Source organism: Cnephaeus nilssonii (assembly GCF_951640355.1).
Source record: "Cnephaeus nilssonii genome assembly, chromosome: 7".
NCBI classification, from domain to species: Eukaryota; Metazoa; Chordata; class Mammalia; order Chiroptera; family Vespertilionidae; genus Cnephaeus; species Cnephaeus nilssonii.
In genome coordinates, this window is record NC_137078.1 from 40,361,345 (window position 1) to 40,381,023 (window position 19,679).

General features: G+C 36.4%; 1 protein-coding gene across 2 annotated transcripts in view; it reads left to right on the forward strand.

Annotated features, from left to right (window-relative positions):
• The window catches only part of COL24A1 (collagen type XXIV alpha 1 chain), a 323,524-nt gene that overhangs the window by 105,661 nt on the left and 198,184 nt on the right, over positions 1-19,679 (forward strand). For both annotated transcript variants that reach the window (XM_079777790.1, XM_079777791.1), the window contains exons 15-19: positions 3,480-3,533; positions 3,610-3,654; positions 3,898-3,951; positions 5,395-5,448; positions 9,974-10,027. In XM_079777790.1, the coding sequence (XP_079633916.1) occupies positions 3,480-3,533; positions 3,610-3,654; positions 3,898-3,951; positions 5,395-5,448; positions 9,974-10,027 (261 nt within the window). The remainder of the gene's footprint in view (positions 1-3,479; positions 3,534-3,609; positions 3,655-3,897; positions 3,952-5,394; positions 5,449-9,973; positions 10,028-19,679) is intronic.

Below are 19,679 nucleotides of genomic sequence, written 5' to 3' on the forward strand. Positions count from 1 at the left end.
ATATGAGCACCTACTACGTATCAAATGCTGAATAGATGCTAGGCCTAAAATATGAACAAATTAATATTCCTGCTTTTGGCAACAATTACAATCTAATGGCATAGAAATGAAAATGAGCAATATTATACAATGTGATTACTGCTATTATGGACTGAAATAAAGCCACTGAGAAAGGAGCAGTCTCTGTTATCTCAGAGATTCAGAGTTGGCTTCACAAAGGAGGCAACTATTTAAGCTGTGTCTTAACGTGTTTTTTTTTTGTTGTTTTTTTTTGCTCAGAACCATATAAAATTGTGCCTGAGTTGGGCCGAGTAGAAAAGGGCTCTTGGAAAGAAGAACGCTGTTCAAATGCACAGAGAGGGGAGGAATGGAATGTTTGGGAGTGAAAAGTGGAGTAACAGGATTGTAGCCTAGGAAGTATGGAGGGATGTGAGCAGAATGGAGGGAAGTGACATTTTGAAAGGAAAAATGCAGAACTTTTGTATTCATAGTAAATAGTTTATCTGCTTGCCCAGAACAGCAGCCTCTGCTTTATCTCTCAGGTGTTCCCTCCCAGCAAGTATAGTTTCTGACAAGCGATGATATTGATTTTTCTAAATTATTTTTTCCATGTAGCTGGTTGTTATTGTCATTTGCTTTCTTAGTTAATGACAGTTATTATCTCCTGTGAGTGTTGGTGGGTATGGTGGAAAAGCCCAGTGTGGAACTTGCAGTCTTCCCTGCAATATGCTCACTCATATGAACTCTAATTGGCCAGTGGCTGCTGTTTGCATATAAAGAACCTATCTGTGGGTCTCTCTATTTTTTTTACTTAGTTTGACTAAAAGTTTTCCTATTTATTTATCACTGTGTGGAGACTCTTCTACTTCTGTTGCTGTACCCCAGACACCCTTAGCTAAGCTCCCATGCATGGAATTAAGTAGTCTGTCTACTTCATCTTCTCATGGAAGAGAAGGGTGGTAGGGAGGGAGTGCTGCAGGACCTTAGTTTATCTTTGTGGAACTGAAAACTGCTCTTAACTTATCATGGATATCATTCAGAAGACTATAGTTTTTTAGGAGTAGGATTTTCCACAGAACTTGTGACATGCCACAGAATATTTTATGTTTCTTAGAAATTTCTATACTCATACCACTTTACTTTTTAATTTTCTATTTTACTAAGTCCATTATAATGTTTATGTTTTTGATATCTTCCAAAACTTACTATTATTTTGTGATTTTTTAGGGTCATTAAAAAGTTAAATAGGATATTATGCATACAATGTTACATTTATATGAAGATGCCAGACTATTCAAAGGAATAAATTTATTGAAATAAAAGTTAAGAATATCGCCAAAACCGGTTTGGCTCAGTGGATGGAGCGTCGGCCTTCGGACTGAAAGGTCCCAGGTTCGATTCCAGTCAAGGGCATGTACCTTGGTTGCGGGCACATCCCCAGTGCAGGGTGTGTAGGAGGCAGCTGATCGATGTTTCTCCCTCATCGATGTTTCTAACTCTCTATCCCTCTCCCTTCCTCTCTGTAAAAAGTTAATAAAAATATATTTAAAAATAATAATAATCTGGATTCTTTATAAAAAAAGAATATTATATTGTCTGTAGAAAAAACAATAGGACAACAAAGAATTATTTGTTTATAAGATATTTCTTTCCATACTTACACAAGTCTAAACAGAGATGTTTATTGAATTTTTAATGCTATCATAAGTTTTAAATCTGTGAACTTTGAATAAACTAGCCTCTGTAGTTATAAGAATACTTTTTCCTATTGACAGAATTTGTCAATGGTATATTAATATTGCATATCTGTTTATTAAATTGGAAGGTATTACTCTTTACCTCTCACATTTCCATACATTTCAGGATTAAGCATGTTGGAAATAATTTATCTTAGTTATATTTTATAGATTTTAGGACTCACCCAAAAGTAAAGATGTCATATTTTCTATGCTGAAATTTGTATTACGTAAATGTAGACTACTAGAAATGCTCTATTATTTTGGGAGATACAGTTCTAGAAATCACTGTTTTTTATTTTATTTTTAAAGTTGATTACTTCCTCTAGTTTTCAGTCTATGCTTTATTTCAAAACTATTATGTTGGATCTTGGAGATAAAAAAAAAAGTGAGTAAAACACACTTCTTTTCTCCCAGAGTGCACAGACTAGGAAGACAAAAGAAAAGTGCAGTGCAATATACTCAGTAGTATAAAAGAAGGGCATTCCAGTAGGAGTAACCATATCTTCAAAGGCTTGGAACATGTGATAAGAGAGAGCATTTCAGAGAATGGGAAAGGCCATTGTGGCTAGAATGTGGGATTTGGAGGAGGGGGAAGTAAAGGGGAAGCAGGGACAAATGGAAGGAGAGGACCCCGAAAGGGCTGGTAGAAGCCTCGTGAAACGCAGGTTCACGGGCAATGGCCACAGGCACTCATGGGAGAAGCAGAGCTAAGAACCATAATAAGAAACAAAAAGAGAAAAACACCGTGAGAGGCAAACAGAAAGAATGAAGAAAAAGCAAAGACAATGGGGCAGTAAGGATAAGGAGTCAAGGGAAAAAAATTAAAAGATAGAAAAAGGCAGAGAGAAAAGAACAAAACAGGAGGAAACCAAACAGGGACAAATGAGAGGCCGGGATGGGGGAGTAGAGAGGGAGAAGGTGTAGAAAGAATGGTAAGGGTCCAGGATGCTATCCTAAGAAATTTGGATTATAAATAAAAGGGGAAACATTTTCAGGATTGTCACACAAATATACCTTTAAAAGTTTGTTAACATTTTGAAATCATAAAAGAGAGGTTAAACCAACTTCATCTTTCAGGATGGATGATGATATGGTAGCAGGCACAGAGAGGTGGCGAAAATGAAGGCACAGTGACACAAAAATTATATCTGATCCCCAAACTGTCAACAGATGTCCATCATTTTTTCAACTCTTGTTTTCCAATACCCTTATTGTTGCTATTGTCCTTTGTCTTCTAAGATACCATGTTGAAGAAGTTTTTCTAACTCTCTTGCTTGCAAGAGATGATAGTGGTCGTTAACGTTTTTAAGGAATCTTGCATTGGAACATTAAACTAAGAACCTTGACATTGATTACTATATCTTATTCATATTATGCTCACAAATGTTAAATGATAAATGAATGAGCTAAGCCCAGAGGAATAAAGATGTTATCTAGTTGGAAAAAATATTTCAAGCTGAATGTCATGGACATTAAGTATTATAGGAACTCAAGGAAGAGAAGGATCCTTGTGAATTAGACCACTCTGAGAAGGCTTCAGGAAATAGGATGGACTTGACTAAAGTTTGGAAGATGGATATAACTTTTAAATATGGAGAGAGCAAGAGGTTGTTGAAGAAGAGTGCACATGTGCTTAGTGAGATAAACTGTTCTCGGTTAATCAATTAATTGATTTTACCATATTCTCTTTCTAATCTAAGTAGATATTTAATGATACCTTTCTTTGTTATTGCTTTTCAGGGCAGTGTTGGCCTAGTGGGGCCAATTGGACCTTCTGGAATTCCTGGCCCAAAGGTATGGTTCTATTTGCCTAATGGATATTTACCTTTAATGTCTCTATGATGTCACAAAATACACTTTCATTTTTTAGGGTCTTTCAGGGAATAAGGGCGTTCCTGGAATCAAAGGTGATAAGGTGATTTAAATATTTACATTATCATAGAAATAATTTCTTATCACATACCTTTTTTTCTTTTGAGCCGACACAACTTATAAAATATTTTATTTTAATATATGGGCTCTAATCTGTACTATCAATTATATAATTTTTCTCAGAACTAGGAACATTGAGAAATTACTTTTTGTAATTAATATTTGCTTCCTTATAATATTGCCATGTTTGCAAAGCTTAATTGTCTCTGTAAAATGTGCTCTCCAGGGGGAACAAGGTGTGGCAGGGGAGCCCGGAGAGCCAGGGTATCCTGGAGACAAGGTAACTGGTTCTTACCATTAGTTTTAAGCCAGTGAAAAAGTACAAGCTCTTTAAAAAGAGTGTTCATTATTTGAACCAGGTATTTTTTGTTAGGATATGGTATCAATCTGTTTTTACATGTCTTGTTTGCAACAGTTTGCTCACTTTTAGAATACTTGCATGAATTCTTTTTAGTAGTTTATAAATACAATCATGTGCTGCTTAATGACAGGGATACATTCTGAGAAATGCCTGTTAGGTGATTTCAAACCTAGGTAGGATAGCCTAGCACTCCTAGGCTCCAAACCTGTACAGCGTGTTACTCTCTGAAAACTCTAGGCCGGTGTAACACAGAGGTTAGTATTTGTGTATCTAAACATACCTAACACAGAAAAGGTACAGTAAAAATACAGTATAAAAAATGGAGCACCCCTGTATAGGGCACTTACCATGGATGGAGCTTGCAGGACTGGAAGTTGCTCTGGTGAGGCAGTGAGTGAGTTCTGAGTGTCTGTGAAGGTTTAGGACATTACTGTAAACTACTGGGCACTTTATAAACACTGTGCACTTAGACTACACTAAATTTATTAAACAACATGAGATTAAATCAAGCAGAAGAGGAAATAATGCAATCAAGAGATTCAGTAAACAAGATCTATGCAGCTGCTGGTGTAACATGTATACTGTTTTATAGCAAACCTATTTTTTTTAAGTAGAGTTTACTTTAAAATAATGGTTAAATGTTTAGTATAGTAAATACTTAAACCAGTAACATAGTCATCTGTTATCATTATCAAGTATAATGTATTGCACATAATTGTATGTGTTATACTTTTATACGAATGGCGCACAGTAAGTGTGTTTACACCAGCGTCACCACAAATGTGAGTAATGCATTGTGCTAGAATGTTATGATGGCTATGACATCATTAGGAGATAGGAATTTTTCAGCTTCATTATAATCTTACTAGAGGCCTGGTACACGAATTTCATGCACTCGTGGGGGGGGGGTTTCCCTCAGCCCGGCCTGCACCCTCTCGCAGTCCAGGAGCCCTTGGGGAATGTCTGACTGCTGGCTTAGGGGAGCGGGCCTAAGCCGGCAGTTGGACATCCATAGGGCTGCCTCAGAGGCAGGAGAGGCTCCCTCCACCACCACTGCACTCGCCAGCAGTGAGCCTGGCTTCTGGCTGAGCGGCACTCCCCCTGTGGGAGCGCACAACCACCAGGGGGCAGCTCCTGTGTTGAGTGTATGCCCCCTGGTGGTCAGTGCATGTCATAGCAACTGGTCGTTCTGCTGTTCGGTCAATTTGCATATTAGCCTTTTATTAGGTAGGATGGGAGCACTGTGAATATATGTGATCTGTTGTTGACTGTAACGTCATTTTGCGGCACACGACAGGAGAGGCACATCTGCCTTTTGGATATAATAGCGTTTATCTCCCCCCTACTGTCCTCTCCTTTCAGGGCACCACTGGTTTTCCAGGACCACCAGGCGTGAGAGGGAAGCCGGGACCTTCGGTAGGTTTGAACTTTGCTTTGCTCTTTCTGATTAAGGAAATGCCCACCATGGCACGAGTCTTGAAACTTGGTGGTGTTGGTAGAATATAAGAAATGTATGTAAGCCTACCAGGCTGGAATTGTCTGTCTTCAGTTTTAGCATATATAGCTAATCCCTCAAGTTTTCCGTCCATATGTGTAGACTTTTGGGTCTCACCCTCTCCAGCCCTCTTAGGCCAGAACCAAAATTCTGTGAGCCCTAAAGATTTTGATTGATTTATCATTAAATTAAACAATGGGCTTTTAAGCCAGAAAGTATAAAGTACCTTAAATAATATTTTAATTTTTTCAAATACCTGTTTCATTAAGAAATATTCTGAACAAAAGATAACATGTCATACTCTTTTGAGTCCAAATATTCTAATTCCTTGTCTTTTCCTCCCCACCCTTCTGTATCAATTAGTTGAGAAAAAAGGATGCCTTACATTGTAGTTAACATGAAACCCAACAAATGATAAAACTAAAATTACAATTACTTAAATGAAATAATTAAAACATGAGTTAAAATCCCTGCATGTTAAAATCACAAAAATTATCATAGTTAACATTTTCTGGGTGTTTACAAAGTACCAGGCACTATTCTAAGAACTGTACCTCTAATTTAATCCTTACAACAATTATGTGAAGTTGGTACTATTATTATTCCTGTTTTATAGACTAGGTAAACAGAGACACAGAGAGTTAAATCACTTGCTCAAGCTCTCACAGTTAGGTGGAAAACATAGTTAATCAATTAAGTCAGAGCCCATGCTCTTAGCCACTGTCATACTGCTTTAGGATTTAACATTTTGAGATTTAGTATTTTAATATTGATTACCACTCTATGAAGGTGAAGGTGATTATAGATAGAAAAAAAAGTGGATATAAAATTATAATTTACTAATATAACATTGTAATACATTAAAAAAAGAGTGTTGTTTTCCTGAGTAATTCATCATGTTCCCTCTAACTCCACTCTCCCCTCACAGGATTATTTTTGCAACAAAGGAAGCAGCATTAAGTTTCCGAGCTTTATATACCACATTCTTTATGACTTATGTCAGTGGCAGCATTTCATATACACCTTTCAGGTATTATTTAATCCAAAGAACAATATTTGGCATCTATTTATCAAATGAAATGTTAGTGGTGAGCTTTACTTTTACTAGCTCATCACCCTGGACTCAGGGTAAACCTGGTCAGCCATGTACCCAGCTTGTGCCCTGGAGTTCAATCTCAAAACTCCAAAGTACATAAATAAGAGGCATGAGAACAGGTCATGAAGCTTAAAAAAAAAAAAAAGAAAGAAAGAAAAGTAGCTTCCATTTTTCAAGGGTAAGTCTAAGTCACATAATCTGGCAAAATGATTTTTCATTTTGTATAATGTGAGGGTTTTCTAACTTTTGATAATAAAAGTAAGTGGTATAGCACATTTTCTAAGGCAAATACTAAGTAATCAGTGATACCAATATAGTTTTCTTATGCTTTACAATTAGGTACTTGGGAAAATGAGAGTTAAGTAACTTGCATATGTAAAAAGCCTTTTTAATGTATTCTTACTCTTTGATTCAGTTTATATTGATAACCTATTTATGGGGATGGAGGAATCACTGATCTGAGAAGCAGACTTAGATTTTAGTCCCAGACCTGATACTGACCTTTCTGACCTTGGCATTTAACCACTGTGGTATCCAGTTTCTCATCTAAAATGAGAGTCAGACTATCTCATAGTTAAGGTTCCGTGCAACTCTGTGACTCTTTGATATTTTCCAATATTAGCAATAGTGCTTATTAATATTTATCTAGGCCTAGATAAAGAAAAGGCAGAGAGCCTATTTCACCTTTAACACATTGTCTTAAAACCCTTAAATTTTTTTTTTCCTGGAATAAGTCACTAGAAACTCTAATGTGATTCTTTTAGGGCAGTGATAACAGGGGGCATGAGATGGTAAGGCTTTAGTTGCTCATCTTATACCTTTCTGTACTATTCTAATAAAAACTTTTTTAATGTCAGTAGGGATTACTTTGGTAGGTGATAATTGACCATCTTTTGTTTTATCAAATCTTTGAAAAAAATATATTTCAGATTGAAGATAGGGTAGAGACTTATGATTTAATATTTGTAAAAATAACCTTGTCTTTAGACTCACACTTCAGCACTTGTTTGTATCTTATTAATATAAAAAATTATAGGGGTTTGACCTGGAAACTTTTGCTAGTTATGGAAGGAAAGGCACCTGTTTAATGAAAAATTGCTTTCGCAGAATCAGCTATCGTATTAGTAACAAACTACACAAGTTAGTGCCTACCCTCAATCATGTGTTTACTATTATAAAAAGAATGCCTTTTATATCTCTTGCTTTTGATTTTATGTTATCTAAGATTTTGCTGTCACTGATATTGTTTCCAAATGGATCTAAATTGTAACTTGAAAGAATATTTTCAAGATTAAAAAAAGTCCTGCTTTGTTAGTTTTTTTTTTGCATCCTGGAATAGGAGCGCCTTTGCTCTGCAAATGCTTAAAAACTAGAGAAAACTACCACTCAGAGGGTGTAAAGAAATATTCTTTCCTTGAAACAGAGAAAACAATTATATTATAGTATATCTTATATCCTTTCTATTTTTTAACTAGAAGCTGTCATTTATAGAGGTTTACTTAATCATTACTGAATTCTCTAAAAGGTACTTGAAAATTCAGTTTTTATAAATGAGAATCAACATTCAAGGAAACTTGTAGTTCAGGTTTTTTAAAATGAAAAATGTATTTGAATAACAAATAAAATTATTTTACTATTTATGTTTTTAAATATCTGGTTGTCAGTCAACTTTTCTGAAAACAAAAGCCTGGGGTAGAATGCTATTTTTTCCCTCAAAGCTTATATATTTAGCTTCTTGTTTGGATGTGGCCACTAGAGGGCCCCAGTGAGAACTCAGCTCCATCTCTAAGAAAGGTATTGTCATTTCAAGAATTTAAGACTCCTAGGTACTGATGATGATGGATTGTGATTTCGTTTATTTAGGAGGACTTAACTGAACTATTGCCCACTATTTTATCATGTTTATCCATATTCGATTGCAGTAGTTGTATTGTGTACTGTTTCATATCCAGATACTCCAGCACTAGATGAGTGGATGTAGTACTGATGGAACACCGTGCTTTACTTCTGGGGCCGTGGATGAACCCATATTGTATATTGCAATTGTATATAATCTGGGGCCTATTTAAGTCCAATTTAAACTCACGTAGAAATTTAATATGACAAAAATAATGAATTCTATAGTTTTTTCTTGTGAAAACAAGAGTATCAGTCTTGCCCTAACCGGTTTGGCTCAGTGGATAGAGCATCGGCCTACGGACTCAAGGATCCCAGGTTCGATTCCAGTCAAGGGCATGTACCTTGGTTGCGGGCACATCCCCAGTAGGAGATGTGCAGGAGGCAGCTGATCGATGTTTCTCTCTCATCGATGTTTCTAACTCTCTATCCCTCTCCCTTCCTCTCTGTAAAAAAATCAATAAAATATATTTAAAAAAAGAAAAGAAAAAGAAAAAGAATATCAGTCTACTGGCCTTTCCCATTCTGTGCTTTTGTCTCTTGAGAGCATTGCTAGCCCTCTCTGGTTTCAGGCTTTATCCACATTTCTCTTTCCTCTGACCTTGCTCTCTAGCCCTGATCTCACATTGTATATCTGAATGTCGGGAAATGGCTTCAGAGCTAGTGATACCAAATCCTCAAATTTTTAGTTAAAGGATCAAAATAACCTAGAAATTCTGTGCCTCATCCAGAAAAGGAGAGAGGATGTGAAGGGAACGCTTAATAGTTATAAAATTGGTTCACATTTAATGAGTGCTTTCTATGTGCCAGGTACTGTGCTTAGCACTTTACTATATTACCTCTTTTAAACCTCACAGTGACTGTGTAAGAATGTTAGTAATGTTATTATTATTATTATTCCTGTTTTATTGATGAGAAAACAGAGACTTGGAGAAATTCAGCAATAAGCATTTAAATCCAGGTGATTCTGAATTACTTAATCAGGACCCTCCAGTGTCAAAGGAGAGAGAAGTTTTCAGAGACAGTTCTAGGACTGTGGTTATTTATGAAAGCAGTTCTTCATCTACATTTCCCTACACAGTTGAGTCAGAATTTATTGTCTTATCTCTGGGTAACATGCACACACACACACACACACACACTCTTTTTCTTTATTTGAGCCCTTAAATCATTAAATTGTTTGTATGCCTAACACTAAAGAATAAATGTACATCACATCCAAACACATGTTATTTACATACATTTTCTACAGTCATGGTTACAAATTAAGTCTTTCTGAATAGTGGTTGCAACTTTGTTTGACAGTATATTAGTGTTGTTTGCTGAAATGTCATTACAACTTTGTGTGGCATAATATATTGAGTGCTGTCTGCTTACCATGTGTCTTTTCCCCTTTTAAATTGTATTCATTAAATTAATGCTTATACTTTTATTTCCTCCCTACCCCATTTCAGGGCAAAGTAGGCGACCCAGGACCCCAAGGACCATCTGGCCTTCCAGGACCAGAGGTAAAATGTTGGTGGGAAGATGATAAACTTGGGAAAAAATAGTAGATATTAAATTAGATTGATAAAACATGTTTTTACATAATAGGTTTTAGAAAGGTTCTCTTTAAAGTTTACATCTTTGTAAATAGTCTGGATTAAATGTTTTCTTTGGTGTCAGGAGATATGTGACAGTTAACCCCTAAAAATAAAAAAGAAGGTATTATTAGCCACATTATAGTCCTGATTCTATCACAGTTGGTTTATTTGTTCTGCACAACTGTTAATAACACATACTTGGGGCTTGTAATCAAATTTCAGGACATACTAGTGAACTGCACTGAATTTTTAATGCAAAATGCTTCCAGTTTTGCTATGTGCAGATATAATTTGGATCCCATTGCTTAGAATAAGTACAATTAAGTCTGTGGTACAGACATCAAATTTGCTGTGTATTCTTTGAAATTTTGACTTTGGCTTAATGCTTGTCTTGATGTACAGCGGCTTTCCCCCTCCCGCCCCCCACAAGCCTACAACATAGAACATAGGCTTCTGAGGTGAAACATTTGAGTTTTTAAAAATCACTTAATGAGTCAAAGAGATACAAACCCCAGGGAGCTAAAGCTCCTGAAGCTCACTCTAGTTCAGAAATATGTCAAAATATATATTCATACAGGGTGTCCCCCAAAATGTATACACACTTTAATAGCTGAGAGCTCAATTTTGAAAATGAAATGTATTTTAATAAACACTGCCTGTGTAATTATTCAAAATGGGTGTATACATTTTTTGGGACAACCTATATACACATACTAGTAGAAACACACACATCCAATTCCGAGTCATGGACTCAGCAGTGAAACGGAGAAAATTAATTTTTGGCTTCAGAAAACATAACTCAGAGCAATAAAGTTCCCCCAGTGTCGCAGCCATGGGCATTGCTTCTAGGAACTCTGTGTGTTTGCTTTCTCACTCTCTGTGTAAACCGTAAGATCTATTTACTCCACAGCTGTCTTTCAGGGTTGGCTGGTTTCTTTAACAAATGTCTCTTCTTATTTATTGTCAAATTTAAAACACATTGTATATTGATAGTTCAAAAATCTAAAAAACTACATTGTGTACCTACTTTTATTAATAGGGAGATGCCAGGAGGTAAAACACAGCACTATATGGATGTCATCATTCTGGGAAGAAGGAAGTTGTTACGAATAATTAAAACAATTATTAGTAGGTCATTAAAACAGTAATTAAGAGACTAATATAAGTTCATATCTTTTAGGAGCCTGCATTTAAAAAATCATTTATTATGCAAATCTTCCTGGAATGAATCGTATTTACCGGTCTTCTCATACTGAGGATACAGGACCTAATTTACCTTTTATTCTCTTTGAAGGCTGTTATTCTGAACATGGGTTGTTCTGTTGTAACTTCAGTTATAGATGGTATGCACACTAGGAAGGACAGTGTCACCTCCTTGCTCTTAGAATGGTTTTGAATCATTTTATTTTTTTTATAAAGTCAGGTTAAAGGATACGTGGGCCATGTTTTTACTTGATACTCGGTCCTCCTGAAATGTTCCTTTTTCTCTGTTGCCTTTGAGACTCTATGACTTGCAGTCACCATTCACAGCATTGTTGCATTGTCTTTGCCCTCTGCACTTCTCATGCAAGGTCCTGAGCCCTGACTTAGCAAGTCTGTGACCATTTGTCCTCCTCACCTGTATTACATTTTCTCATGGGGCTGAAGACATAACCTATGCTTTCTCAAGAATTGATGCAAGGTTGTTTTGGGAAACAGGGCCTAGTCCAAAGATGGTAACTTCTTCTTGATCATAAGAATAAAATATGTAGGCAATCATATATTAGGCAACACTTTTTATCCAACATTAGGCTTTTAAGAGAATTGCAGGTCCAAGAATTTAAATCAATATGTTTAATATTATAGCAAGCCAGGAAAGTTTCTACTTGTACAGTATATGAATTTCCTCAGATAAAAGGTCTTATATGTTGTGCTGAATTTAGACTTTATCCTGTAGGCAATGATGAAACATTTTTAAGCAAAGGAAGGAAGTGATCAGACTTGTGTTTTTGACTTATGTGTAACAGAAGCTAAGGTAAAAGGGGAGAGAGGGAGAGGACATAAGACTAAATGTTTTACTTGCTATACTTGCATATTTGTTTTTCAATATAAACTTTACTATAAGTCTATCTAGCTTCACCAAAAAATATTACTATTATATTTATTAGGTTTGACTTATATTTATAAACTAGTGGCCCGATGCACGAATCAAGATTTCGTGCAAGAATGGGCCTTCGTTCCCCTGGCTGCCAGCACCACCTTTGCTCTGGCCAGAGCAGCCTTTCTGCTCCGGCCCAGAGCCGCCTTTCTGCCTTCCCATGCTGCCCAGAGGCCCAGAGTGGCTGGGGAGGTGCGGAACGCCTGCATTGTCAGAATGGCCGTGGGACACCTGCATATGCAAATTAACCCACCATCTTTGTTGGATTAATTTGCATACTCACTCCTGATTGGCTGGTGGGTGTCATGAAGGTACAGTCAACCAGCATGTTACTCTTTTATTAGGTAGATTAATTTAGGGAGCAGTGACATATTGAATCATCCCCTCCAAGAACAATGTATGTCTTTCATTTAAGTCTATTTTTGTGTTTTTCAGGAATGTTTTAAAGTTTTCCTCATATAGGTTTCTGTACATTCCTTATTAAACTTGTTCCTATTTTATCTTTGTTGTTGCTGCTGTAAATGGTATTTTCTCTATCATTCTATTCTCTAATAGGTTTCGGTATTGTATATGAAGATTATTGATTTCTGAACATTATTTTTACATCCTGCTACCTTAATGGTTTCTTATCTTTGAGTTAGCTTTATCACTGATTTTCTAAAATTTTGTAGACATACTCTCATGTAATTTTTCAAATAGAGATCATTTTAGTTCTTCTTTCTCAGTTCTCACACCTCTCATTTAATTCTCATGTTGAATGGCATTGTAGTACCTCAAGTACAGTGTAGAAGAATTGGAAGTAGTGTGCATTCTTGCCTTGCTCCTGATCTTAATGGAAATACTGTGTTTCATCATGAAGTAAATGCTGGAATTAAAATTAAAACATGCATATATTTTATCATGTTAAAAATATTCATCAATTCCTATTTCTTAGTGTTTCTAATAAGGGATGGTTGTTATAGTTTGTCAAATATATATATATATATATATATATATATATATAGTCAAATATTGGTTATGTTTTCAACATCTAGGGAGGTAATCGTATTTTTTTCTTTTATATCTATTTATATAGTATATTATAGTAAAGGATTTTATATTATTTTTATATCGTGAATATTTCTTCATAAATTCTATATACTGGTTATTTCTATATAATGACTGTTTTCTATTTCATTAAAATTTTTACTTGATCATGGCCTATTATTTTTTTAATCTAATGCTAATTCTATTAATATTTTTATTCTACATCAATATTTATAAGTGATATTGATCTATACTTTTATTTTTTGTACTTATTTATCAGATTTAGGTATCAGTGTTACATTTGTTTCATCAAAATAATTATGAAGCCTTCAGTTTTAATGCTCTGGCATAACTTATTAAACATTTGGACTATCTTATCTGTGGGGCTTTGGTGGAATTCCTCTGGGAAACTATCTCAAATTAAAGCTTTTTAATGGGGTAGTTCCCTGATAAATTTCTTCAGAGCTTCTGTGGAAATTAGCCTATTTAAGCTTTCTACGGGGTTAAATGTTATTTCCCTAGATACTGATCTGTTTCATCGAGGCTGTCAAATTTACTTTCAGATAAACCTACAAAATAGTCTCTTATGATTTTTTTTAAATTTAATGGTTATTTCCCATGTATCATTTAAAAATTAAAAAATGTTTTTTTAATACTTGTGCTTTTCCCCTTTTTCTTAATTGGGCTTGATTCAGTTTGTCTGTTTTGCTTTTTTTCTCAAAAGAATTCTAAAAATTTTATCTACATAGCATCTTCTTTTATCTTTATTATTTCCTTGAGCTTCTTTTGGTTTATGTTGTTCTTTTTATTTGGAGTTAGAATTTCATTTCATTTATTTTCATTCTTGAAATTAAGTGCTATGGCTTTCCCTCTGATCACTTTAAAAATATACCCCATAAACAGACTGACAGCTGTCAGAAAGGATAGAGGTTAGGGGACTAGATGAAAGAAGGTGATGAGACTAAGAAATAAACACACCATATATATAACACATAGACATAGACAACAGTGTGTTGTTATCCAGAGGATAAGGGTTGGGGGATAGATGGAGGTGAGCAAAGGGTGAAGAATGGAGATAGAAAGAGACTTTGCTTGGGGTGGTGGGCACACAATGCAGTGTGTAGATGATGTTGTATTGAGTTGTACACTTGAAACCTGTATGGTTTTATGAACCAATGTCACCCCAATAAATTCAATAAAAAATAAATACATAAAAATTTTTCCGGAGAAGAACCAAGATGGTGGCATAAGTAAATACCTGAACTTGCTGGCTTGCACAACCACATCAAAACTACAACTAAAAGACAAAACAGATATCATACGGAAACACAGGAAGACTGGCTGAGTGGAATTTATACACCTAGAAGGAAAGAGAAAAGCACACTGAGACTGGGAGGAGGTGCGGAGGTGTGGAAGTGAAGTGCAGAGGTACGGAGGCGCACACGGAAAAGGGATGGCAACTGGGTATGCTGTTGTCTTTTTCAATCGGGAGGATGATACAAGCTCCCGACTGCTCTGAACTCCAGTTCCGGGCGAGACTCTGGGGACCCAGACTCATACGGGGAGAAACTGGACTATCTGGCATCAGGCCAGAACATGAGGGCGGCTTTCTCTCAGAGGTGCTTGCAGTGATCATTGTTCCTCCACGGTGCTGCAGCGGGACACAGAGACCCGGGAACCTCTTTGGGGCAGGACTGATGGTCAGCCATTGCTGTTTGCTCTACCCTGGTGATTCCCTGAGTCCCTGCCCCACCAAATTTACAACCCCACCCAAGCTATGCACAGAGGCTTTTGCATGTGAATGGACTGGCCTTTAGCAATCTAAAACCTAACAAACTGCAGCTGGGTCAGAGAGCCCCAGAGCCTCCAAAAGAAGGCCCAAAGCTGGACAGCAGCTTGCATTGCTTCATAGCTGGGCCTCATCTGGGCACCTCCAAACCCCAAAAAAAGAAGAGGAATCTGTAGATCTCTCTGTAGCTCCTGCTGGGTGGCCTCAGGCAGTGGCTGACTTTGCACCTCCTTGGAGATCCAAGAGCCAGTGTACCCAGTGGTCAGAGTGAGACCATCCAGATTACAACTCTTCACATCCATAAGAGACACACTCAGGGGGCAGACTCAGTGAGCGCCAAAGCCCCACTGAAGCAAGTCTTGCCCCATAAGGGTGTCTCCAGCACAGAAGTTCTCCCATTGTAGACACAACTGAGCCTCACAGCCAATTGGCCTGGAGGTCAATTCCTCCCAGTAATACCAATAGAAATCAAGGCTTAACTACAAGACTGTGCACACAGCTCACAAAGGGGTGCACCAAGAGTGTCCACCTCAGGTAATTAGGAAGGCTGAGTCACTGGGCCCTATAGGACACCTAGCACACAAAGCCACTCTATCAACTCAGGGAAGCAGCCAAAATGCAGAGACAAAGAAACAGGTCACAAATGAAAGAAATGGAGAAAAGCAAACTACTGGATATAGAGTTCAAAACCACGGTTATAAGGTTACTCAAGAATCTTCTAGAAACCTCCAAGAAATTTAGTGAGACCCTCAAGGATATGAAAAAGGACCAACTAGAAATTAAGCATACACTGACTGAAATAAGGAATAATATACAGAGATCCAACAGCAGACTAAAGGATCCCAAGAATCAAGTCAAAGATTTGAAATACGAAGAAGCAAAAAACACCCAACTGGAAAAGCAAAAAGAAAAAAGAATCCAAAAATATGAAGACAGTGTAAGGAGCTTCTGGGACAACTTCAAGCGTACCAACATCCGAATTATGGGAGTGCCAGAAGAAGAGAGAGAGCAAGATACTGGAAACCTATTTGAAGAAATAATGACAGAAAACTTCCCCCATCTGGTGAAAGAAATAGACTTACAAGTCCAGGAAGCACAGAGAACCCCAAACAAAAGGAATCCAAAGAGGACCACACCAAGACACATCATAATTAAAATGCCAAGGGCAAAAGACAAAGAGAGAATATTAAAAGCAACAAGAGAAAAACAGTTAGTTACCTCCAAGGGAGTACCCATACGATTGTCAGCTGATTTCTCAACAGAAACTATGCAGGCCAGAAGGGAGTGGCAAGAAATATTCAAAGTGATGAATAGCAAGAACCTACAACCAAGATTACTCTACCCAGCAAAGCTATCATTTAGAATTGAAGGTCAGATAAAAAGCTTCACAGATAAGAAAAAGCTAAAGGAGTTCATCACCACCAAACCAGTATTATATGAAATGCTGAAGGGTATTCTTTAAGAATAGGAAGAAGAAAAAGGTAAAGATAAAAATTATGAACAACAAAGTGACAACAAATACATATCTATCAACAAGTGAATCTAAAAATCAAGTGAATAAAAAATCTGACAAACAGAATAAATTGGTGAATATAATAGAATCAGGGCATAGAAAGGGAGTGGACTGACAATTCTCGGGGGAAGGGGGTGTGGGGGGTGAGGGAAGAGACTGGACAAAAATCCTACACCTATGGATGAGGACAGTGCGGGGGTTAAGGGCAGAGGGTAGGGTGGGAACCAGGTAGAGGGGAGCTATGGGGGGGGCGGGGGAGAGGAACGACTGTAATAATCTGAACAATAAAGATTTATTTTTTAAAAAATTTCCATACTGGTTCTTTCTTAATAAGAATATATGAAAAATGCCTCACAGTAATCTTTTCTATTTCTTTAAGCACAGTAGTATCAGTTTTGAGCACTAACCCCATGCTTTCTCCCAATGCTAACAGCAAACCTCATTTGAATGTGGTTGCAGGATAGTTAGAATGTTTGTTGTTTCAGCTGTTAACCTCCCTTTACTACAGAGATTATCAAATAGTTGAGTTTTGGATGATGTTCTTCATAAATGGGGCTAGTTGTTTACTACAAAAATGAGCTGAAACCAGTAATCACAGAGATATCAAAAGTAGCCAAGCAGTGGGTCCTCTTTTCCACCAGGGTGGTCTTCATTAGAGACAAAACACCAAAGTTCATTTAAAGAGTCTGCTCACATCAAGCAAAAGCATGCTTCTAAATGTCCATTTTAGCACCTTAATTGACTTAACAGAATAAGCCAGCCTGTGGCCAACTACATGAGTTGATGGGTTCCGTTCACTTAAACCTATTATTTTTTGTTAACTTTTACCACTTGGGTTTGGTGGAGGAACTTGGTATTTTTAGTTGTTATTCAAGAAGTGGTTATGAAAGAAAACACCTGATTAAGCCAGTCAATAAACATTTATTTCTTGAGTTTTTATTGTGTGCAAAGCTGTACCTAGTAAACATGTAAGTTATATACAATAATATATTGAGGAAATTTGTAGTCTAGTTGGGGAAAATGAGATACACACACACACACATATGTATATATATATATATATAATGTGTATATATATATATATATATATATATATATATATATATATATATATATAATGTTAGACAATGATAAAGGCATTATATGAGAGTTAAATGAGTAGTCAGATTTCAGTATTAGTAGAGAAAGTAACATGAGGTGGAAGAATTAGGGAAAACTGGATGGAAAGGATGGGTCTTGAATTAGTTTGTTGATAAATAAATGGCAGGAAAAGGGGAAGGCTTTTCAGGCAGGGTAAATCACATGAGCAGAGCCTGAACATCTAGGTAATATGCATGTTGGATTTACAGAATAGTGAATAAAATGTAATAGCTGATATAGATTCCTTGTGTTAGTATGGAGTGACATATAAGGTTGTAAAACTAGGTTGTGTCAAATTGCGTAAGACCTTTGATTCCAAGCTATCTCCAAGGCAGAGTATTCAGAAGCTCAGTCGTCAGGCCTAGTATCATAATTCTTGTATTGTCAAAAAGAGGTGGTAAGCATATTTTTTAAAATGCCCTCTTAGGTCACATCGTTGGCACCCAGTATCTACATTGATCTTTCTTCCCATTTATTCAGTTTTTAAAATGCCTCTGATAATATAGCACAGCCACCCACACACTTGAAAATGCACTCTCCTTATGCAAAGTAGGATAACCCAATGTATTAGTCAATTATTGCTAACAGCTTCAAGGCCAGCTTTTTGGAGTAAGGTGCATTTTTCTCAGTGAGTCCTAGAAATAGGAATACATCCCAACTAACCAGTATATAATTTTAGAAAGAAAACAACACAGCCACAAGATTCATTCCATTTGGAAAAAGAAAGTATGGGAAACAACATAGAGTGGCCCAGGTCCGTAGCTGTGCATTTAGAACGACAGTACGCAATTGATACATAGCACTTTCTCAAAACAATATAAGTCAGCTTTTTAAATCACCTAACTTTCCACTCCCTGGCACAAACACACACACACTGAAAGGGGGAGATTCTGAGATAGTCTCCAGAATATACATTTTATGAAGCCAGGGAATGTTTTTGTTCTGTAGCACATATGTTCAGTGCCAAGAACCATACCTGTCACTGAGTAACTCCATGTTGAATGAGTGGATTGATATGATTAATGAAGACACTCATTAGAATTTGAAATGAGACACATATATAGACACCGAATACCTAAAATGATACTTATCCAAAGGTAAGCTTCAAATCATAGTCATGCTATTACCCCCAAAACAATTTGAAATCTGAGCTTCACTGATTTTTATCTGGGGACAAGTTCTCTAAGGATCTTCAAATGGTTACTAACTGTTGTCTACCAAAAAGCAAGTGATTATCAAAAACACGCAATACCAATGACCTATTTGTTTTATAGTTTTTTTGAGGTATAATTTACATGTAACAAACCGCATACATTTATACAATTTGATAATTTTTTTATATATGTGTAACTTATGAAACAGTCACCAAAATAAAAATAGTGAACACATCGGTCGAGCCACAAAGCTTCTTTGCCATCTTCCTTTTCTGGCCCTCATGTTCCTCCCTTCCCCAGTCTACTCCTGATCTGCTTTTTGTCACTATAGGTCATACAAACCTACGTATCAAATAATGGTCAAAATAGTTTATTTAAAAATTATAAATTTAATGTAATATTATGAAAATTGCAGTAAAATAACAGTGGACTTTGCAATTGCCTTGTAGGTTCTTTTAAGAGTGACTTCAAACATACTGTGAATGCTATTTAAACAAACTCTTATTTAGCACAAGGAGTGTATGCTTGTATCATAAGGAATTTTATTGTCTTTGCTGTTGTGGATTTTTCTCTGCTGAGTTTTTAGGATGCAACATATAAATGGAATTCAGCTGTATTTTTTGCTCAAATATATAGAATTACAAAAGAGGAAAGTATATGAATAGCAGTAATCATTTGCAAAGATTTTCAACAATATCATAATGGAAAAAATCTGTTTATGATGGCTATTTAGATCTAAAACAGCAAAAGAGAAATGAAAGAGAGCCAGATACCTAGATGAATTCTTTATTTTGTATTTATTTTTTTAGAAGCTCGTT